The sequence below is a fragment of the Kwoniella shandongensis genome, chromosome 13 (genome assembly GCF_008629635.2).
Source record: "Kwoniella shandongensis chromosome 13, complete sequence".
In the NCBI taxonomy this organism is placed as follows: Eukaryota; Fungi; Basidiomycota; class Tremellomycetes; order Tremellales; family Cryptococcaceae; genus Kwoniella; species Kwoniella shandongensis.
Window position 1 is genome coordinate 346,037 of NC_089299.1, and position 23,761 is coordinate 369,797.

The 23,761-nt window shown below is 48.8% G+C and overlaps 5 protein-coding genes across 5 annotated transcripts; 4 read left to right on the forward strand and 1 right to left on the reverse strand.

Moving 5' to 3' along the window:
• Positions 1-3,685: 3,685 nt before the first annotated feature.
• Positions 3,686-7,598, forward strand: CI109_106827 (uncharacterized protein; the record flags this gene model as incomplete). Its single annotated transcript, XM_032002108.1, has 4 exons — positions 3,686-4,760; positions 4,817-4,991; positions 5,047-5,687; positions 5,746-7,598. The coding sequence occupies 4 exons, from the start codon at positions 3,686-3,688 to the stop codon at positions 7,596-7,598; spliced, it is 3,744 nt and encodes a 1,247-aa protein (XP_031863665.1).
• A 589-nt stretch (positions 7,599-8,187) lies between these two features.
• Positions 8,188-11,388, forward strand: CI109_106828 (uncharacterized protein; the record flags this gene model as incomplete). Its single annotated transcript, XM_032002107.1, has 11 exons — positions 8,188-8,331; positions 8,545-8,649; positions 8,715-8,831; positions 8,899-9,116; positions 9,203-9,304; positions 9,363-9,517; positions 9,577-10,416; positions 10,477-10,627; positions 10,687-10,951; positions 11,014-11,198; positions 11,253-11,388. 11 exons carry the CDS (start codon positions 8,188-8,190, stop codon positions 11,386-11,388), a joined length of 2,418 nt encoding a protein of 805 aa, XP_031863664.1.
• A 599-nt stretch (positions 11,389-11,987) lies between these two features.
• On the forward strand, positions 11,988-13,001 carry CI109_106829 (uncharacterized protein; the record flags this gene model as incomplete). Its single annotated transcript, XM_032002106.1, has 1 exon — positions 11,988-13,001. One exon carries the CDS (start codon positions 11,988-11,990, stop codon positions 12,999-13,001), a length of 1,014 nt encoding a protein of 337 aa, XP_031863663.1.
• Positions 13,002-13,257: 256 nt separating this feature from the next.
• CI109_106830 (uncharacterized protein) lies at positions 13,258-14,100 on the reverse strand (the record flags this gene model as incomplete). Its single annotated transcript, XM_032002105.2, has 3 exons — positions 13,258-13,678; positions 13,807-13,980; positions 14,024-14,100. 3 exons carry the CDS (start codon positions 14,098-14,100, stop codon positions 13,258-13,260), a joined length of 672 nt encoding a protein of 223 aa, XP_031863662.2.
• A 6,280-nt stretch (positions 14,101-20,380) lies between these two features.
• CI109_106831 (uncharacterized protein) lies at positions 20,381-23,368 on the forward strand (the record flags this gene model as incomplete). The annotated part of the gene is made up of 5 exons (XM_032002104.1): positions 20,381-22,732; positions 22,793-22,996; positions 23,062-23,137; positions 23,194-23,238; positions 23,301-23,368. The coding sequence occupies 5 exons, from the start codon at positions 20,381-20,383 to the stop codon at positions 23,366-23,368; spliced, it is 2,745 nt and encodes a 914-aa protein (XP_031863661.1).
• Between the last annotated feature and the right edge of the window lie 393 nt (positions 23,369-23,761).

The following is a 23,761-nucleotide window of genomic DNA, read 5'->3' on the forward strand; positions in this document are numbered from 1 at the left end:
CATTGCCATTTCATCATAAGGAGGAAGATAACATAGGAGAGCTGCACTGTTAAGTCATCATAGGGAGCTGGAATACATAGGAAGCAAGAGTTGCCACACATCTCAAGCAGCTTCCTAGCCTCACAGCCCCATTGACCATTTCAAATAGATTGCCAAAAGGAATGGCAGAAAGGAAGGCCAATGACAATCGGTCACATCCCCTACAAGCGATCAAACATGTATCAGCATCAAGGGGATGTACGGATGTCTTCCACTGACATGATTCCTTGTTGTCGGCAACTCTTACGTCCATGTCATTCAGTGTGTACAGACCGTTGCATTATGAATCACCTCCTTGACCCCAACTTAGAGCTCACCATTGTTTGGCCAATATCAGGCAGGAATGGTGCATAGCTGTACCAAAGGGCGTATGTCGTCTCTGCTACCTTTGCAGACAACAATTGTGTCATATGTTGCATCAGAGACAGGTCTGGTCAGTGAGCTTATCCTTGTACAGTACAGTATAGGCCTAGATGCAAATTGTGATCTGAGTTGGAAGCGGAGTGCTCAAGGTTGAGGTTTTGCAGGGAGGGCGCTTCACCAAAGTGAGCTGTGGAAAGTATTGTATACCGGTTGCAGAACTAGATATGTTCATTTCTGCAATCATGTAAATACTTCCAACAATATGACAAACATCACAGAAACTATATGGTTCACTGCGATCATAAAAACCCTCAGCATTGATTTGGTTCAGCAAGGTTGGCTGAGGAGTTTCACGTAATGTGAGGCAAGTCATTATGCCACAAGAAATATGACCAGTCAAATCATGGCAATGTATATAATCATAAACATGTCTGTCAAATGTCATGTCGACTGTTTGGTTGGTCAAATGCAATAGCCAATGCTCCCAGTACCAGACAAATTGGGGTCACCAACTGTTAGGGTTGTTGGTCAAACAAACTATGTCAATATACGAGAGACTCTGCTAGTAAATCTCACATTATCTAATGCATCTCCAGCAGAGTCAGATGGTGATTGTATAGTAATCGAATCTGCTAGCATCTGACAGAAATGAGGTTTTCTCGATCTATCCCAAGTGCGCTCGCAAGCTCCTTGAGCTTGGTACAGCCCCATAGCAATATCGGCTTTATCCGAAGCTTGGTGCTGCTTGTCTAAGCGTTTGACGCCTTTTTGTCGACCATGCTAGCTTCCACGCTCTTCGTAACCACGCGATGCCACGCAATGACAGCATGCAACGCATTTTTTGCTCGGCCGACACGTCCAGAAGTGATTGGTCCGCTGAACAAGACATGACTAGTCATTGGGATATCGGTGAATAATGGCGAACATAGGCTAAAACTCGCTCGCAGCTTGTGTGTCTTATCTCGGAGTGCCTGATGGACCAACAACAACAACCGACGTGTACTTGGTCGGTGGTAGGTGCAGTACATGTGCAACAGCGGTCGCGCTAGTTTGAGGCCAGTCGCTGTTGACCGACGAACACCGTACAGGTCTCCATATAGGCCACACGTGTGTCGCGTCGCTCTGTTCGGGTGGCAAACGAGACCGTGCACTGTCATGTGGGCCTAGTGCATGTGGGCGAGAGACTGACCGATACAGAAACGAGAATAGCATTGAGTCGTCGAACGATATCATGTGCTTCTGCTTCTTTTATGCACACGAATGGATACATGCATGACATCCAACGTGGACGCCTAACGCTTGGCTGGCATTGCCGAAACTTCGCTTCCGTTTCCATGGGGATGATAATCACGATGATGCTGTCTTTGGACGAACGCACAATCTGAATTCGGCGCCTCGTGTAGCCTTAAACGAAATTCGGAATTCCAACCTATTGCGCAAGTCTCACATCATCACATCTACATAATTAGGCTCGAGAAAACCAATTGTAGCATGCATTCCATCCCCGCAAACAGCATGTGCAGAATGGGACAACCATCCCGGGTCCGTCAACTCTATTCTGGGGGGACGCACATGTTCACAAAATTGCTAGTGCTATGCTGCGAGTTGTGCGCTTATGGACGCATATGGTTCATTCAAATGCATGCTTGTTGATACACTGGCTGGTGGGACCCATATCATCGAGTCATACAATAAGCGGTCGGAACCGGAGATGCCGGTTATTTTCCACCCCACTGATTATTTTTGAACCATCATGTCAAAGTTATGTCCGCTCCTCCGAGAGTAGGTCCGAATAACGCACAAGTCCGAATAGCATCAATCGAGTACTACCGTAGTAGCGTAAAATGAGAATCGAAGGTAGACGTAGATCTAGGGGTCCGAATGAAGCAGTAGTAGAAGAGAAGCACCCTCGCGCTACTACTACTACTACTACTAGTCAAGTCGCAGTCGATTGATATACGAGAAGCATGTGCTGCCCTTGAAGCCTTGAAGTGTATACGTCGAGGATTTACCGGATCAAGTAAAAAACAATCATTTCGTAGTTCGTTCTGGCGGGATCAAATAGAACGTTAGCGCCATCGTTGTCATCACACCGGTGAGACCGACCGAGTCATGCAGCATGCATCTAGTGATTGTCAGCAACGAGGCGAATATCACCTGGATACAACCTATTTGCACAACAATCATACACATCATCGTCAATAGCTGATCGACAACACACCTCCTCCGCCTCCTTCGTCCGCCCGCCTGTCCTTCACCTCGGTCCTCTTCACTCTCGTTACTCTCACTCAACCTTACACAGTCATCCTTCGTTTCGGCCGGAGTATTTTTTCCGAGTCAAAACCAGTACACACTCCTTGCCTCGACTCGTCCAGATCTCACTCCACTCCGTACCCAACCATCACACCAACCAGGTCGACAATCATCCAGTCAACTGCAATTCCAGAGGTCTCGAGCCCTTCAATATCACAAGTCCGCCGGTCACGGACCTCACGGGGTCAGGTTACAGACCACATCGCTTTGTTCGTCAAATCCTTTGGGGGTCCACACACACACACACACACACGCTTCACACCATTTCGCAGCTAGTTAGCACCATCACGACCAATCTTGACGGTTACCCGGCACCAATTGCTGTTAGTTCAAGGGTGTGACATACGAACAAAGTTGTTTGATATCTGGACGACCATCTATCTCTGCACCTTCATTTGTCCTCTTTGAATCGATATCTCTACGCTCAAATAGACACACTGCGACCTCGGACCCAACCTTATCCCATTCGACTATTTTCCGCAGAGAGAGGACTGCCAGTATCACTATATCTTAACATCTAGTTGTGATCATCTTTGAACATCAGAGCTTATTTAGCGGTCAAACGGCCTCGGTCATCAACCAACCTCCTTACACATACCTCCACCCTTTCGAGCTAGTTGTACAAAACGCGGTTTCGCAGCGACCTGCGACGTGCGTCACAGATTGAAAGGAGGATTTGAAGGTGGAGCAAGGGACTCGATCGTTCCATCAGTGCATGCCTGTGTGTTGCTGATCTCGCTGGAAGATTCAGTGGGGCTTTAGGACGTAATCGGTGAGTTGCTTTTGCGTGCTTCGCTACTCATCTAGGCATATGGGGAAGAGCTGACTAAGCCACAGATCACCGTCATTCTGTCTGCCGGATCAGCTCGGGACTTCATACCCTTTCGACGTCCATCAGTCCTTCGGTGTATGCGCTTGATTCCCGCTCGCCCACTTCCCAGTTCCTAAACGCCTGCATCCCAACGGCATCATGAGCGATTCAGCATCCATAATCTCGCCCATACCGACCATGCCTGGGACGTCGCCTTCGCATTCACCTCGTCGTGGCGTCGGTGCCGCCGGACCATCTTCCCCTCGATTACCTCGGGCGTCGATGACCTCTCGCTTACCGAGCTTCACCGCTCAAGGCTTGGATTTTGACGGCGCAGACTCTCCCCCTCCTTCAAGCTCGAGGACGAGCATCGTCATGGGTTTCAGTCCTGTGCCAGCTCACCAGAGCCTTCCAGCTGTTCCAGAAGGCACCCCAAGCTCTCCTCGAAGTCACGCCCAACTTGCTCTGAATACCGCCAATCGACGATTGTCATCGCTGTCCCCTCAACTCACGACTCCGGTTGAGCAGACCTTTCAGTTCGCAGAGGGATCACCTCGTCCCATGGCGTCATCCCCTCGGGCAGGGATTCATCATGAGCTACCACCTCGCTCAAGACGAAACTCGGCTGCAATCGTCTCCATCAGTCTCAGCTCTCGTTCGAGATCACGCACACCGCGGGGAAGCATGACGCCACTACCTGGAGCACGAACAGGTCATGGAACGCCCGGTAAATCAACAGCTACACCTCGAGTGGACGAGAACGGACAAAGGGAAGTCATGGTGCAGATGGCAGAACCTTGGGCACCTGGAGTGGAGGAATTGGATGATTGGCAACCAGCTGGAGGCATGCTTCTAGATGGAGGGGACGAGGACGTCGCTGTCATAGATGACAACATGGACGGCGATGAAGAGGATGATGACGGAGTTGGTAAAACATGGAGCGGTCTCTCTGATGCTTCGAGAGCAGTGGAGGACATCTTAACGCCTGGTACTATCATCGGCGAGGGTCTGACCTTTCAAGGAGAAGTCGTTGTGCCTGCTGTCGGCAAAACATATGCCGATGGAGAAGAAGTCGGAATGCCGTTACGAAGAGGGGGAAGCGAAGCGACCAAGTTTACACGAGGTGATGGAAGACAGGAGAAGAAGAGGTACGAAGTGGTGAGGAGATTAGGGACCGGAAGTTATGCTGTGGTGTACTTGGTCAAAGAACGTGGTGGACGTCATCGGGAGTACGGTGAGTAACTAGACTGATCCGGACGTGAGTCCAAGCTGACCACTTGCGTTATCTAGCCTTGAAATGTTTGAGCAAGCAGGACCTTGAGGAAGAACAGATCGAAACTCAATTGTTCGAAGCGCACATTCACCTCTCGTTACCCATCCACCAAAACATCGTCACCCTTCATCAAACACTACAAACCAGGAAGTGGCTTTTTCTGATGCTCGAGTTGTGTCCTGGCGAGGATCTGTAAGTGGAGCCTGTTCTATTCGTGAGCATCTCACAGTCACTGACTCTACTCTAGCTTCTACTGGTTGGAGAAGTCCCGGGATGCATCTCCTCAAGTCACACACACCCCATTGCCAGAGGATCCGGCCCAAGGTGTACTATCCTCCTCGAAGCTGCCATCTTCGTCAATACCCTTCTCCTCATCGCAGATGTTCTCTAATCTCAGTCATATGTCGTCTTCATTCTCGAGTTCGCCTGGAAACACCCTTTCTCAGCACTCACAGTTCGGCGCCTCCCCAGCTTCTCTTATCTTCTCGCATCACAACGGTCACCATCACTCCCACAACCCTATGATCTCACAAACTCCTCCGACACCCAGCCTTCTTTCAGCTTTCTCGGCAGGCACACTGCTCAGTCAAAGGCGTTTGCGACTCATCGCTTCGATGTTCAGTCAAATGTGCGAAGCAGTCGCTGTCTGTCATGACGCAGGAGTGAGCCATCGGGATATCAAGCCGGAGAACTTCATCTGTTGCGATTCGATAGAACTGGAAGCAGCAGCGGATGGGGAATTTGGAGAAGAAGAAGATGGCCGAGCCGTTGACTTTGGACCGCAGGCGAAGAGGAAGGTGGTAGTCAAGTTGACCGATTTCGGTCTAGCGACTACTGAGGAGGAGAGCGGTGATGTGGAGTGCGGTAGCAAGCCTTATATGTCTTATGGTGAGTGACATTTCACCTTCTGAGTTTTGTATTGTAAGACTGATTCAATCATACGCAGAGTGCCGAAACAACCTTGGTCCTACATACTACCCTGCTCCCGCCGACGTTTGGTCTCTCGGAATCGTTCTCATCAACATGCTTTTCCACAGAAATCCTTGGAAGGATCCAACATACGGCGATCCCAACTTCGATAACTTTCTCATGGACCCGGTCGGTTTCCTGCTTTCCAAGTTCACCGGTATCGGGCGAGAAGTGGCTTCTTATTTGGCCGATCACGTTCTGTGCATCGATGTGGAGGCTCGAATCACTGCCCGAGATTTTGGGAAGTGGATCAAGTCTTTGCCCGAGATGATCGGAGGCAGGAAGGCTCTTCATGCTCTCAAGATGTCGCGATTGGAGAACCATAACAAGACAACCTTGGACAAGGGAATCTTCGTCAAGTCACCTGTTGAGCCCGTTCAGAAGGGTGCCAGCAAGTTATCTTCGGCGCTTTCGGCTTCAGTTCTCACATCCGCTGCTCCAACCCTATCAGGTCTGCCACCACCATCGCAGCTCATCGAACAGGACGAGCAGGCTGATGAGCCTGAATCGACCATGACGACCCCGCCTCTGGAGCACGACGAGATGACTTCAGCTACTACCATTGATGAACAACCAACGCCTGCCGACGCTAGCGGATTTCCCTCTCCTGACGCCATCGATGCCGAGGTCGCTGGTGGCGACGACAATGCTACTGACCGAGCGGATCACGACTCGCGATCGTTGTCGACACATAAGCGCAGGAAGAGAGGTGTACGAAAAGGCAAGGCGGCTCAGGCTGCTGCTGCCGCCGCCGCTTCTGGAGATCAGTTGTCACAGGAGCAAAGGGATGCGATGTTAGCTGAGATGGCAGCTGCTTCGCAAGATCTTGCCCGAGAGATTTCCAAGTTCAGGAAGACACCCGAGTTCGACGCCAACCGTATCGAAGACTTCCCGCCACTTGGCACAACGCCTGCTCAGCTCGCTGCAGAAAAGAAATCGAAGTGGAAGGATCTCATGAAGTCGTCCCGAGGTAACCCGGAGCTCGCAGCCCTGGCTCGACGGGTCGCAGAGCGAGACTCCAACAACAGTTTCAACCTTTCAGCGCCAGCGAAACTTCAACAAGGGGGTGTAAAGAACCCCGTCTTGTCGAAACCGGCTTTCCGACAAACGACAACGACAAGCTCGATCAGCAGTGCGTTGTCGAGCTTCGGTCCAGTCTCCAGTGCTACCAGTTCGAGCGGAGGGGTTGACGATGACGACTGGAGACGACCAGCGAGAAAGGACATCGAGTGTCCAACGTCACCGGCAACGGAGGATACGCTACGAGGAAGAGAGCGCCGGGCACATGGTGCGACAAAGCGTGATCCCGAGGAAACCTCTCGAGCGAGGAATGCGGCGCTTGCAGCTGCGGCGTTGACGGACGGTATGGGGCCCATGGGATCGTTCGGTCGACCCAGCAATCTCATCACGAAACCACCCCGACATCGCCCAATGGGTTACAATGCTGCTCCTGGTCCCGCTCTGGCTCCAGCGATCACGGATTCGTCGGTATCGCGTCTGGAGTACACAGACGCTCAGCATGAGGACAAGGACAAGACACGAACAGCGACACCTCAAGCAATCGCACCTGGGAACCAAGTCAAAAGTCTACACGACGCACCACCCGCTGTTTATGCTAGGCCGCCGATGTCGTCTGCCGAGAGTTCGTCCACGATCACCTCCACTCTTGGTCCGCAATCGTCCACGACAGTAGCTGCTCCTACCACGTCATCGTCGTCATCCGCAACCACGACCGCCCCGGGTGTGTCACCGAACAAGCCTAAGCTCAAGGGCCAAATACATACGCTGGCAAAGATGTTATCTGGTCTCAAGACCAAGGGGAAGGATTAGAGGAGTGAGCCGATCCCCTGTAGATGAGGAATGTGTTGGATACACGCACGCATGAGGGGTAGCCATGATGGGAAGTGTATTACATATTTAGACTTGCATAGGAGGGGAAGAAAGGACGTTACCCGACCAAGGGGGATGAGCTGCTATACTGTACATATAGGATTGGTATTCTTGTTCAACAGAGTTGGTAGTACTACTCGTAAAGTAACACACACAATCATACGACTGACCATCAAATCATGCATGTATACGATCAATGACAATGACCTTACGAGCGGTGCCACATTGAAAAATTCACCGTATAATTCCGAGTTGAACGGTGGTTACTTAGATCTTAGACACGCGAGTGACTTTTGTTGTCAACAACTTTGAACTGGGATTTGGATGGTACATACATTGGTTCATACCGCAATCTCATTCAACCAGACAACTCGATCTTGTTTTTCTGTATACCTTTTATTTGTCTCATCATCAACAACACAATCAGATACAGCGTACACGGCACAGAACGACTCATCACATACTTTCATTGTAATACATAATCATTAACAGCAAAGACAGGGACATCAAGTAGAGGAGTAAATCGAGTATGGATCAACCACCTCCATCAGCCCACCCGGCGACGGCGGCAGCACAACCGAAAAAGGAGAAGGTAGTGCCTCCTGATCCACCATTGATCATCAAGGACAGAGAGAGGGGATGGAATTACACGAGAGTTGGATTTCTAGGAGAGGTGAGTTCCATGTTACCTATATCGCTACGTGATATGCCGTTGTCCAGAGTTGTTATGGCGGACTGGATTGGAGGTTAGGTTGTATGATCGAGACCAGAGGAGAATATATCGCACATGTATACTGCTTCCCTTATGGACTGGGATATGTTCTCGACATGAGGATTGACTGACTCCGATAAACTGGCAATGCTGACGTCTGTTTGATCACCCTAGGGCGGATTCGCACGGGTCTTTGAAGTCCAGGATCCAAAAGGGTCAAGAAAAGCAGTCAAGGTAGTCACCAAAGCGAGTATTAAGACGAAGAAGAACAAGACAAAGGTGAGATAAAGCAACTCGCTTTCTATGATCCGGTAGAGCGACAATACTGATCTGTCGGTTTGTAGTTATGGGCAGAGATCAAATTGCATCAGATGCTGAATCATCCGCACGTCGTGAGGTTTGAGGATTGTTTTGAGGATGAAGAGAACGTCTATATGGTGCTGGAGCTGTGCGAGAATGGGGTGAGTCTAGCTCTTGTCTCTGACATTCCTCCCATCAGCATACTTATTGTGCATTGTTCTATCTCAGAGTCTCATGGACATGCTTCGTCGGCGAAAACGATATACTGAACCCGAAGCACGATATTACCTCGTCCAACTCATCGCTGCCTGTCAATATATGCACCAGACCAATGTAATACATCGAGATTTGAAGTTGGGCAATCTGTTCTTGGATGTCAATATGGATATCAAAGTCGGAGATTTGGGTTTGGCTGCGTTGATTGAAAAGCCTGGAGACAGGAAGAAGTGAGTCTTGATCGTATTTCAAGACACCCCATTGCTATCCTGCCGTAGTTGTGATTTTTGACTAGGAGGCTGACCTTGTTAATTAGGACAATATGTGGAACACCGAACTACATCGCGCCCGAAGTCTTGTTCGACACCGCTAACGGACACAGTTTCGAGGTGGACATCTGGTCGGTGGGAGTAATCTTGTGAGTCGAGATATGAAGGACATCCGTGCGATCGCTTGCTAACAGTCTTGAAATACAGGTATACCCTCTTGATCGGTAGACCGCCATTCCAGACCAAAGACGTCAAGGCGATCTACAAGCGGATAAGAGAAAATCGATACGAGTTCCCTCAAGATAAGGAGATTTCTTCCTCTGCGCAGGAGTTGATCATGACTATCCTCAACACTGACCCCGGTGAGTGGTGCAACTGGCCGCGAACTCTCTAGAAGGCTGACAATCGTAAATCGTATCAGACAAACGTCCAACCCTCGAAGCTATCCTATCGCATAGGTGGTTCCTTGACGGCCCCTTCCCTGCTAGCATTCCCGCTTCCGCCAATGATTTCGCCCCAGACTTCCGCAATGTCTCCCTTTCTCAAAGCAGAAGAAACTTCCAAAATTTGTGTCGCCGAGCAAAGATCGGTGTCGACATACCTATCAACACGGAGCCTCCTCGACCTCGTACAGCTCTGGGACCTTCTATCATGCAACAAGAGCGAGACTTCAAGAACGCAGTCCAACCCGACAGTCCCATATCTGCCCTGCTCAACTCAGCTCGTCAACCTTTGGTCCAAGCGCCAACAGCGATCAAAGAACCTTCATTACTGCGAAAACTTTCAGCCGCAGGTGCAGCCAGTACACTCAGTCCGGCTCGAAAAACCGCCTACGGAAAGGAGAATGGAGCTGCAGGTCCGTCATCAGCTCGACGGCACACGGCTATGGAACGAGTCGGAGAAGAGGAGGAAGAGGAAGAACTCGCTGAGGCACCAAACGACGCTCCTAGAGGTCAGGACCGTGCGGTGCAAGAACGAGAGCTTGCCACCCAGAAAGCTAGAATTGTGTCGCAAATGGCAGGCGAAAGGCACACTCATCACCACCATCACCCTCTTGATCGAAACGCAGCATCACCTCGCAGAGCAGCTCCTCTGTCATCAGCGACGACGTTACCTCGAGCACCGACAGCTGCACCAAGGGAACGAGATATCGCTCCCGGAAAGACCAAGGAGTTCAAGAGTAGTCTTTTCGAGACATTTGGACAGAACTTGGCTCATGCATTGTCCAAAGCAGAGACTGAGGCGGGATTCTGGACACCTCGTAAGTTGAAAAGAAACTGTCTAAACGGGAGCAAAACGCTGACTTATGGTGATCGCATAGAAATCAAAGACAAGCCTGCTGCGCCGAAGGTGTTCATTGTGTCTTGGCTGGACTACTGCACGAAATATGGAATGGGTTTTGTGATGACAGACGGTTCGGTCGGTGCACACTTTAACGATTCGGAGACACTGGTCTACTCACCAAACATGCAGTAAGTTGAATTTCCATACCGATTCCCCTCGTCAAAGTAGATACTAATCCAGAGAATAGGTACTTTGATGATATCCGACCAGCAGAAGCCGATGATAGATTCCAGACGGTCAGACGAAATCACTCGATAGATCGATATCCCTCCGACTTGACAAACAAGGTCTACCTCCTCAAATACTTCCACCAATACATGATGGACAGATTATTCAGTGATCATCCGTGGACATACTATGACGAGAGCTTGACAACAGGGATGGTCTTTGTGGTCAAGTTTCTGAGAATGAAACATGTCGTTCTGTTCCGATTGAGCAACGATGTGCTTCAAGTGAGTCTTCGCGTACAACATTGTCCAGATCTGGCTGTAGCTTACAGATCATCATTTTGCAGTTCAACTTCTTAGATCATGTCAAGTTGATCTTGTCACATGAAGGACTCGTGGTGTCTGTCATCGACAAGGATTCGGTCCTACGGACATGGAGCTTGGCGGCCATCTTACGGCCATTGGAGGACGATGTGCCCTCAAAGGAGAGGAAGAGGATTGAGGATGTGCGACACAAATTGAACTATGCGAGGTGAGTATGAGCACGATCACGGGGACGCCGGTATTGATGATATGTGGTACATAGGGACGTCCTTGCAAAGGTCAAGAGTCACGGTTCGAGCTCGAGTAGGCCGACGAAGCCAAGTCAAGTCCCTGTTTCAGCGAACACGCGTGGTGCGACAGAACGAGATAGAGAGCTGTTTTCTAAGCCCATCAGATGAGATGACTTGTGAGAACGGATAATGAGGTGTTCACATAATATGGTGATGGTGATGACGGTTTCTTTTATGTTTCTTCCGGACCAAGGCATATACCCAGGGTTTCTATTGTTCATTCCTATACATGATAGCATTGTTGAGCATATGATAATATTGTACGATGTAGTAGGATCAGGTTGGCCAGTCTATGCATATGTCTCGGAGCGCAAACGAGTTGTACATAGTTTTTCGGGCATACATGGAGGTGTGTTGTGATATCGTAATGGAAACTTGGTATAAGGAATTGCATAGTAATAGAATAAGTAACTAAATAGACAATTGAGTCGAAGTAGTCGAAGTAGTAGTTTCACACGTAGATGCGTACGTAATCACAACAAGGTGGACATGAAAAGTGGAGGTGTGTTCGTTGTCGGTCATAGACCCAATCGCAACCGGTCCTTCAAAGTTCGATTCGTCTTTCAATCATTCAACAAGGTCATTACCAAAATAGAACGGAGGATCGGGGGCGTCAACCATTCTCCATTGTCATCAACGGCGACCTCCTCTATCGATCACTCTCGACGTGACATACGTTCGAAGGCTCTCGCCAAAGTTAAGCGACAATGACAAGCTCATCAGTTCCGCAACCAACGTTCACCCCGACTCTCACCCCTGTCATACTCTTCAAGACCCCCTCCTCGTCGTCTTCCTCCTCGGATCCTTACGCTCTCGCCCTTACTCCAGCGGCCTATACGGCTCATTTCGTTCCTGTGCTCACGGAGGAGTACGAATCCGCTTCTTTACTTGAATTACTGCGTGATGGATGCGAACAGTGGGAAGGTGTAGTTGTCACCTCTAAGAGAGGAATGGAAGGATGGGTCAAAAGTGTCGAAGCGTTTCTCTCCCTTCCTGATTCTGTCACATCAAAAGGAAAGGGTAAAAGAAAAGCGACTTCAATCGATGAGGGAACTTGGTCCTCCCTGCCTCTCTTCTCTGTCGGAACGACTTCCATCGAATATCTCAACTCGACAACTATACCGACCGAATACAAACCCATTCCTACACAAACTCAGCTTGACAACCCACCCAAATCAGCTACAGCACTAGCGGAACTCATACTTTCCACTCCACCACGATCGAAACAACGAGGATACAGACCGTACTTGTTCTTGTGCGGGGATAAGACTCTAGAAGACCTACCGAAGATCTTGAGCGAGGGTGGAAGGGAAGTGAGGGAGGTCAGAGTATACAGGACAGAAGGGAGGGAAGACGTTTCGTCAAATTTAGAAAAGGTTCGCCAGGAACTGGAGGGTGGAGTTGTGGGATGGTTAGGATTCTGGTCACCCAGCTCAGCAGGGTTAGTATTACCCCTCTTACGGCAAAGAGACGCTTCTCTGACTGAGACTACGAATGGTGGCGCGGAAGTGGAATCGGAACAAGTTGACGGGAAGACAGAAGTGGTGGCGAAAGCGGCTGGTGCTCTGACAGGTCAGTGGGAAGGATGGAAGGTGTTTGCAATAGGGGAGACGACGAGAAAGTTTCTCGAAGATGAGGGGGTCAAGGTGGATGCAGTGGCGGACAGGCCGAATCCCGAGGGGATGGTCAAGGCTCTCAAGACTGTGGACGGGGACATGTGACGCAGAGGATGTGCTGGGAAGGAGATGATGTCCGCTTAGGTGTTAAGGGCAAAGTGGGGTAGACGTCTTTCAATCGCGGAGGAATGTCAATAGATGTCTGTGAGCAGGGCGAATTCATCTGTAAAGTAGTCTTTAAGCTTATTGTGATATCCCCACAACAGATATCACACATACTAAAATACCATGCATACTAGATATCAACGCTCACTCGACATAAAACTGTACTACTCCGATACCGCCCATCTCTCACATATCGCTAGACCAGCATGCCCCCAAGCATAGCCACCACGAGGGCAGCCTGGGAAATCGGAACGGTGGTCTGCTCCTCCATAGTGCCAGTCCTGGACACGGGACGGTTGCCTGTGGTGTTAGCGGCAGAATCTGTCCAACCCCGGTGTGGTTCGGGGACATTGAGAACATTTTCATCATTTCTCTCAGCAGAATCTCTCCTACTCGCCGCACCGTTCTCTTGGCGCGAAGCTTCGCCCCTTCCCGTTGCGTAAGAAGGCCCATTTCGCGAGCTTCTGGGCTGACCAGACGTCTGGTCCCTTCCGAAAATTAGCTCGAGGCGGCTTTTCGTCTTTCCAGACATCCTTCCGTCCTTGGGGTCAGCCGTCGGATTGTGAGATGGCACTTGATCGATGTCGTTCACCTCGTTGATCGAGTTGTCGTCTCGGCTGCTTGGAAATTCCATATCACAAAGTCAGCGGAGGATGTTGAGTGGCAGAATTTGGTATTTCACAAAATACAACCCGTCGCGAGGAACTGGCAAGCAAGCCTTGGGGATACATGCAGGGACACTTACCGCTCGGACGCCGATGTTCTGGGCGTTTGACTCTGGAGCAAAGGTGTAGTATCGTCGTGGCGACTTCCGCGAAAGAACTGGGAGAGTCGACTACCTTTCGAAGAACGCTCGCTCGGCCTGCCTGTCGAAGCAGTTTGGCTGTAAGAAGGGCGTGTCATGTTAGGATGAAATGGACTGATAAGTTAATCACGATTTGTGTAGGTGCGTTTGTTGTCACGATTCTGGGGATTGTTGCAGTGTTGATAACAGATTATACAAGAACAGAAGATTACAACTTTGTCCGACAGTTCTCATATGGTGGAGCGGTGTAGGCAAGTGTCAAATGCGAGCAACACATGAAGGGAAGGCGTTTGTTTCTGACACGATGCGACAGGGAGGTCATCTCAAAGGATCGGTTTGATATATTGTGTTTGTCAAGCGTGTTCTGTAACGTGTGACAGCGATCGAATGACTCCTCCTTCGTAGCTTTCATTCTTGCGATGGTCAAACTGGCAGATCTGCAGTCGATTTGGCTTTCGCGACACCTGCTTCTCCGCATTCAAGAGCCACATCAACACCCAGCTGGTCCTTCGTCAAAATCATCAAAGTAGTAACACTCTTTCGATGCGGTGCGACACCAGATGAGCCGGATGTGTCAGCTTACAGCTTAGGTAGGGTATGCACTTCCCAGCTTGTAGAAATGTACGGCGCAGCGCACATAGGCTTGTTGACAGTGTAAGCCCAGGATGCCTGGAGGAGCAAGGTCCGCTCTCCAGCAAAGGCAATGAAACCGTCGTCTGGACCTGAGCAGATGTGGGAGGCATTGTCAGATCGGCGCTAACAAAGGGGTTAATGTAGGCACATCTCCCATATTGCTCAAGGCATTATCTCACCTTGGTTGTTTCCGATGTCGTGATGATCTGCCCATGTCAACCCACTTTCGTATATTGCATCCCTGGAACGGTCGCTCACCAAGCAGTACTATAAGTAGCGAGATTGTCCACTTCCGTAATGCAGCCTACCACGTACCTTAGAGGTGCTGACAGTCCACTTGGCCCTCACAAAAGTTTCGAAGAAGTGTCTGGCACTTCAAAAATATCGATGTGGTGGTGGGTGCGTGGTGGGAAGAGTTGAACACTATTGCAATATTGCTTTAATATAGACATCCCTAATTGCAACAGAGTATAGGTAATGTCTTCATATCACAGTCATACATTCTAGATGTCTTCAAGAGCTATCTCTCATGGTTGTGATCATCATTCAATGTCACAACCTCAAGATCATTCCGCACTCATCAAGCACTAAGACAAACATGACTATGGTCAAGAAACCACTCCTACTTTTTGCCTCTGCGTCTCAACTCCTTTCGGAATGCTTTCACATCTTTGGCTGTTTGCTGCAGTGATTCCAAATGACTTTCCCACTCAAGTCGAGAAACAGGCTGTCCCATCGACATTTTGGGGGCTTGTGGCTCAGACAATTCTGTGATTTTATCCCTTACCCTGTCTCTGGCATATGCGAGTTGCAGCCCCACATTCCTCAATCTTGTGATTGTTGAGTGAGTGAGACTTCCTTCAGAAGTGTTAGAAGAGGTTTGTTGTCGACTGCTTGGCATGATATTTGAAAAGCACAACAAGTTGACACATATGAGCTTGTCAGCTTTGACTTTAACAATCACATTGGGAAGCTGGAACTTTGGAAACGAGATGGATGGATCACTCACCTACTGCTTGCTTGATCACAATCAGAAGGCACACTGGTTGAGGCAGCAGATGAGTCAACAGCGGACTGTCCATGCTGGGTGGTAGAGGCTCGAGAGCTCATGATGAATGGTGATGATGCAGAAGATTGATGAAAGATATGAAGTAAGTAATGGATGACAGGATTGTGAGGCAAAGTGATAAGTTGATGGATGACAACAAGATACACTGTTAATTCTGAAGACAGCTTATATACATAAATGGGCCAAGTGGCAAACTTCAGGTAGGCCACTTGGCTATCTTTGATCTGTCTGATCCTTTCATTGTACACCCTTTGTGCCTGTAGGAGTTACAGGGGAACATGAGGAGAGACACTAAAGGGGAGGTATTGGATGATACAGGTTACAGTCATTGAGTACAAGGGGTGAGTATTACTCCTGGATATGAAAGGGAGAGCGCTTTGGAGTTTCACAACCTCAGACAATGTCATCCTTACTCTTGTTTTCTCTCCATTCACAAATCTAAGCAGATCTGACCAGTGCAACCCCCTGATGAGGAGCGACAATGTCACAGCAAGTCATGATCTTAATGTCTGTTGACCTCGCTTAGAGAAACATGAATGGATGGAAAGCAGTGATTGACTAACGTGAGCAACCAAAGGTTGGCCCATGTGTCACAACCCACATGGATGACCCATATTGTGACATGTCAGCCCGGCGCCCAACTGGGCTTCTCTATTCAAGTCAGCACTTGAGGAGGTTGCCATCACATGTGGCTGACAGGAGTCCAAATAGTTCCCAAATTTCTGACAACGTGTTAGGGCGGTTATTTCAGATGTTACAACAGGAAAAGGGGGGAAATCACTACTCTACAGTGTTTCAGGAACATGAAAAGACCTCTCGGTTTTATGTCCAGCGAGTCAGATGCATTTCCCTTGTGCTCAACATATGTGACCTGTATCATCCAGTGCCTCCCTTGAACACCTCTGTCCAGGAGTCAAATGCCTGTCCCTTGTCCTTAATATAAGTGACCTGTGTCTGACACAACTTGGTACAAAGGTACAACCAACTTATGCCTGACACTCCAACTTGGTGCCCTAACGGTGTGGTACAACAAGGTCTGTCAAGGATAGGAGCGGACATCGACAGAGACTCCGCTGAGTCACGTGAATATTTAGGATGAAAGTTGACGGCGGCTCGGTGTCACGACCGTATACCAATAATCACAAAGACATCGCGAACATGCCACGAAACTCGTCGTAATTCATAAAACCTTGCCGCGTTAATACGAACTTAGAACTATCACATCGTCGTACCGCGAATCTTAGATCTTTACCAATACATGAGAGTCCAGAATATGGCCTTTTAGCAATTGGCAACCGGGAACATGAACACAACCGAGAACAAGCGAGAATCACAAAGGGATATAGATGAAGGAACAACCGTAGTCAAGAGAACGAATCCCCAGTGATTCTCGATTTTAGTCTTCACCGTAGTACATGAACTTAGCCACCGTAGCCACGATCTTAGTAGTCACCCGATCAGTCTCGACTTAGCTGTATATATGTTATACCCTTAAGTCCTTGACATACGCGAACTTCACATCTACAATACTGTTTTGGGTCGAATCTTGGTCATTGGCTGGTCGGTGTGACGCCCCTGACACTCGGTGAAGCTTCGTTGAGGGATAAGATAGCTTCTATGAGAGGAATAAAGGAGGATGTTCTAATACTCTCCTAGTAATTTGGACCGACAACCTAGTACACTCTCGACAGTAGTTCTACCGACCTTCGACTTGGCTTCCTCAGAAGGAACGCCTTAGGGTCGGTGGAAGTTAGCGTTTAATTCACATATCCTTTCCCCTTTCCGTAGTTATTTAGTTAGTTAGACCGTAGTTAGATAATAGCACACACATAATTCTACAGCACTATGAGACATGTACGAGTATGACACACTACCCTTCCTCGACTTAGACGCAAACGAATCTCGAACGAAGTAATAATGTAAGAGCGGTTGCACGAGAACCGGACGGTTAGCCCCTTCCCCGTCGAATCTCGGTGGTACCACGCTAGGCCTATTAAGAGACCTACGGTGGAGTGCTACAACGGGTCGACAAAAGAGGAAACCACTGATGGGTACGACCAGCAGTATTCCCAATGGTACCCACGGTCTGTAGTGTCTCTAGTACATACATACATGAGCACAGGACCTGTACATAGTTATTCCTGTGACAAATGTATATTCCTCTGTCTAATTCACTACTATTGCACGAGTGAAGCGTCCTCCTAGTCAAGTCTTGTACACTTGGTTCTTGACTTGTTCTGTTTGTGTCAGGACTTGATCCTACTTGTATAATATATTGCCCATTAAAGGCTCCTCATTCAGACCTGCCTCTGACAAATAGCTATTCACCTATGTACCTGTCCTCCTATCTAGTCATCTACATTGAGCAGCAATCTACTTTTCCAGCAAGTTTGTCAAATCAGACCTAGGAGTAGAGCATTTCGTTGAATGATGTTTGACAAGTTTGATGAGAATAGCAAACATAGTGACAAATGCATTGAGATCCAACAAGTCATGTGATGTATGTAGCAGTGACTGTTATGATAAAGGTGTCATGTGCTTGGTTTGTAACAGTTCTATCAACACACAGTCCTACACATACTTCTCATTTTCAAACAGTGCCAGACTACTTGGTATATATCAAGCTCATTTGAAGACACAACTATGTAGATTTCTTCTCATCCTCAATACCCCTGCGAGAAGACAATCTTTTCTCTTTTCTTTCATATTTCTGTATCCCCTTATGGTCGCTGGCAAGTACATAGTCATAATCACCGGCCATCCTGTCCTTGTGTACCCAAGTCGATTCTCCGGTATAGGGTTCTTTTCCCCTGATGTGATCTTCAGGTCCCTTTGTTGGCGTGAAAGCGTCTGCAATTGTTTGTACAACATATGTGACCTCTCTAACCCACTTTGGCCTGTCAGTGGACCCTCTTTGTGCGGAATCTCCTTGTGAAGTGCTAGAAGGCGCCTGGTTCTGGATCTCTGACATGCTGGTTGCAATATGATGGCAATTCCAGATGTGGGCATGTCAGCTCTGACAGATGCAGTGATATTGCAAAGCAGTGACTTTTAGAACAAGATGGATGGCTCACTCACCTGCTGTTTGTTGGTTCATGACAAGAAGTTGCATCAATCAATGCAGTTGTTGAGTCGTCGTCATGTTGTGTGTATCTAGCAGTAGAAGCCAAAGAGGGTGTGAACTTCATGATGTATGGTAGTGATGGAAGGTTGTTGAGTGATTTGTGCTAGTTACAGATTGCTGGAGTGAGAAATATTGAATGTGATGACCAAAGATACAATACCCTGTCTTTCTGATAGAAATAGGTTGATTATATGAATAGCTAGGTGGCAAAGTACAGGCAAGCCAGCTAGTAATTCCTGGCCTGCTGATCCTTTCACTGAATGCCCTTTGTGCATAATGGGGGACATAAAAGGGGTAGAGGGAGATCCCCTCTGTAAGGGAAGTTATGGATGATACAGGTTACAGCCTTTGAACACAAGGGGAGAGCCTCAGAAAGAAGAGGTTTTTGTGCCTTCATGATTTCAGTAATTGTCACTTCATTGTTATCCCTGTCCCTACATTCTGTAGAACAGATGACTAGTGCACCTTCATGCCTTGGGGCAGACCACATCATAGCAGTGTGTGTTGTTAATGACATGAATACATATTTTGTGATTTCATGGCGTCCTCAGCATGGATATTAGCACAAGATGTGCAATAGGCTGACACAAGGTATGTTGTAGTATTCCTTGGGTCTGCACTGCTTTGGGGAGGAAATCAAAAGGAACTTCGGGGTGATGCCAGGGACAGGTCACTATTGTATATCGTACCAGAATTTGAAAGGATTGTTGGTTTGTAACGAGTAAGAGGTTCACATTTCACACAGACCAGCACTCCACAGTACCCTGATGTTGGTCATCTATTGTTTCTCTAACATAGTACCACCACCTTTTACATGAAGGGAGGATCACAACGATTGACAGAGGCTTCAGTCAATGAGGTCTTATCAGACCATGATGGCAAGGTTGACAAGGTTGGATGATGTATGTGGAAAGTCGTCAAGAGATTGATGACAACAATGAGGTACTCAGCAATAATAACAAGAATGGACAAGAATCTGAGGAGAACAACCTCAGAATGTGCATTGTGGCCTTGGACCAAACTGAAGGCTAAGTGAGTGATATGCTCAGAAATGACAACAAAGGCACAGGGTAGGGGGACACAGTTCTGAAATAGCAAGTGGAATCACAATATATTGCAGTGCATGGATTGTCTCATTCTGTACATCACCTGACTATTTGATTTCTGCTATGCACAAAGCATTGTGTAGTAGTGGAATGATATTGAATGCATATGAACGTATGGTGCTCACAGAGAGAGAAAGTGCCACTTCTCCGATTACTGCTCAAAGTGCCACGTTGCCACCCGATTGAGCGACCAACCGATAGGAATGTCGAGTTTGTTGATTGATTTCACGGATTGTTGTTTGGTCTCAATCATTACGCTCTTTCAACTATAATTATCGATCACTATAACTTCTGCCTTTCATCCGTTCTTTAGTGAGCGTCTTGCCAGACGTGCGGAGCATTTCAACTGCATAGTGCTTGAAGCTGACAGTAGACGCAGCGTATCTTGATGCTTGGGTTCATGGACGACACGAAAATAACCAAACAACGCGCCTGATTTCCTGACTTTTCAGTGAGTGAGCTTATATCCATCCTCTCCTGCCCTCGAACTGCTTCCCCAACACTCTACATATCCGACATAGATCTTTTGGGCTGATTAGGGGGACAACTAGCTCATCGCCCATAGCGACGAGTCAACGGACCATGTCCCCACCCCGTCGTCATCGTCGTCACTTACAACAACAACCTTCTCTCCAATCGATCCGATCTCACGCCCAGTCTCAAACACAAACACAAACACAAACATATCATTCGGGTCTTCCACAGACCCGGTCTATGGCCCGACTTGCGGCTTCGACACAAGACGAAAACACAAAGTTCAGTAGTACCAAGAAGAGCTTGTTGACGAAGAGTCTGAGGAGCAGAGGTCCGTTGAAGGAGATGATGAATGTGCTGGAAGAGAAGAAGGGGTTGAACGCGAATGGAAAGAGGAAGGGCGTCTACGACGATGGGGACGATATGGAGGGAAAGGGCAAGATGATGAAGATGGATGGGAATGGGAAAGCTCGAGGAGCAGGAGGACTCGGTGTCAAGATAGGCAGTAATCAACAAATAATAACACCGACTTCGTCTCTCGAATCTCTCAGACCGCAAACACAAAAGTCGACACCTTCATCCACGCCCTCTCTCCATATCCACAAGCCGACAACGACTATACCACCCACGCCAGCGAGGGAGATCCTTCGACACGGTATATTGAAGGGAGAGACAAGTCCAACCGATTCACCACCCTCAGCTTTGGTCGCAAGACCACCTACCCCTCCTAGGCCGCGAGAAAGGTCTGGTGCTGCAGCGGATGCCTCAACGCTTACGGCCACGACTACACCGAAGCGGTCACGATCGCCCATGGAGGATGGTATGGATGTTAATGACGATGTTCAGCTATCAAAGATGCCCGCTTCCCTTCGAAAAACGCCCAACAAGGTTGGAACTTTACCCACCTCGCTCGTTTCGCCTAATAGACCTACAACGACACCTTCCCTCCTCATTACTCCTGCTCGGCCATTCTCCCAATCCCAAGATAAGTCCTCTGCTCGAGACGACAACAAAAGCTCTTCTACGTTGGCAGCCCCCACAACAATACCTCATATCGCACCTTCCCCTCGAAGAGTGTTTGCTGGGTTATCCCGCCTAGCTGGTTCGACAGCGACCACGACGCCAAAAGCCGCTCCGCCAGTGACAATGAGCAGTACACCGAGTGTGCGAGTGACCGCGCCATCACCGATTGGTAGTCGAGTAGCGGCCGCTTCGAAAGCGGCGAGGGAGAATCAATCGACGTTGTTGTCTTTCATGCAGCGGAGCGCTACGCCTAAGAAGGAGGTAAACGTGGGGACAGACGTACATTCATCTGCCACGATCTCGCCGAAAGTTTCAGATATGCCTGAAGTGTCAGCCACAACCAGCACTGCACAATTGGGAGCGAATAAAGATGAGGCGAAGAGCGATATTGTCATGGAACTACCGTCTACGGTGAACTTGGAACTCTTGAGGACAAACGTCGCACCGACTTCCGGATCACCACAACACGCCGAGGAAGAGGCTATAACCGCAGCCGTTCCAGTCCTACGGAAGAGCTCTTCTTCAATGTCCTTGGCCAATATGGGTCCACCTAGTCGTATCCCCAGAAGCACTCGAACGGCCACTGGGCCAACCGCTCCAACAGTTGCAACTGCTTCAGCCAAGAAACCTTCAACCGGTCTCGGATCTTTGCCTGAACGACGACCATCTACGCGACCTTCGATGGTCTCGTCTTCCAGCTCAGTCACCGCCACTCCTTCTACGTCATCAATGTCACCCGTCAAGCGAAAGCCATCCTACCCCTCATCTCTTGGTTCCGGGCCGCTTGCTCGTCCAACTCAGCGTATGGTATCGAACCCGGTGCTTCCTCCACGAGCACTGTCAAATCCTACGTCGGCTGTGGAAGCTGAGTCGGACGTCCTTAGCACCATTCAGCCTCGTTCCGTCTCCGCTCCTGTACCTCGACCCCGACTGAGTATGAGCACATCACGACGAGAAGGACTTTCGACCGACACTAGTAAATCGCTTGCGGGACTTAGCGAAGCACTTAACAAGCTAAAAGCGAAAAAGCTTGAATCTGCTAGTAGTTCTAGCTCGGTCTCTGAACCAATGCGAAAGACACCTTCGGTGACAATTTCCGAACCGACACTAGAACCCATACTCATAGATCGACCGCTAGATGAGAAACCAAGTAATCTGTCTGCATCAACTTCGAGCTCTACAGCAGGAGGAGGAGGAGGCACTACAAGATTAGCAGGTCATAGACCTCGAACTTCGGTCAATGCGGGTGATTCGTCAGTCGTCTCTGATGGAGATGGCGGGGAGCATGTAGCGGATCAAAGTATCGCGGCATTGTTGTGTTCGACCAGTGGAGGGAGGTGTCTGAAAGGTGTGGTGGCGTTTGTGGATGTGCGGACGTCGGAAGGTACGGATTCCGGTAAGGTGTTTACAGACATCTTGAAAGGTTTGGGAGCGAAGGTGAGTTTGCAACATTCCGCTTCCTGAATATCCTTACTGACCTTGTTGTCCACCGTTTAGGTCCTAACTCGTCCTACCGAATCATGCACCCACATCGTCTACAAATCAGGCAAACAAGCCACGCTCAATTGGTTCAGAAGACAAGACGATCCTAAGCCTTTTATCGTGGGGATCAAGTGGGTTATGGAAAGTAAGAAAGCGGGGAAAAGGATGGAAGAGGGTCGTTTCGCGGTCGACGTCGGGGAAGAAGACGTCTTCCAAAAGGTTTGTCCGCCGACATGGGTTGTAAATAGGACGTCTCGCTGATCAGGCTACTCCCACCGTTACAGCGAAGAAAATCGATGGAACCGAAAAGTCTGGCTGCGTCGCAAGGAGCATCGGGCAACACCGCTCTCAGACAAGCTTGTGAGTGTTTTCACTTGTGAGAACCCAAGAACGTCTCTGACACACTACCGTTGTAGTTTTGGACGTAGCGCAGGCTCGTCGAAAGTCAATGATGTATGCGCGTGAGTCTAATCATGTTAGTCTGTAGTCAGAGGTGAGCTGACAATCTTCGACCCTCGTCCAGCCAAAATCAGCTCTCCCCTGAAGAAAGGGTATATGACTCAACGGTCAGATTCGGAACGTGACTTTTAGATAGACTAGACAACGGGTAGATGAAATGAAGGAATGGGGCAGATGGCAATCTGCAGGAGTCTGGAGTGAGCTGGGAAGGATGCGGCTGCCGTTGGTAATATTCTGTTGTGTTGTACTTTTCGTATTTTGAATGCGAGACATATTACGAGGGGAAGTTGGGGACGAGATGTATCGTGATAACGTCATTACATGTCGTGTATGGTCTATTATGAACAGGAGGTGTGAGGAACGAGTCTACAGATATGGGATAGATTCTGTCGGGTGACAAGATCAGCTTAAAAGTCCTGTTACAATGGTGAGCTTTATAAAGCTTACATATGAGAGGACGCAGAGACTTGATCAAGGGTTGTAGGTAAGATGACCACTTCCGAAGGAGAAGGAGAATCGTTTGCC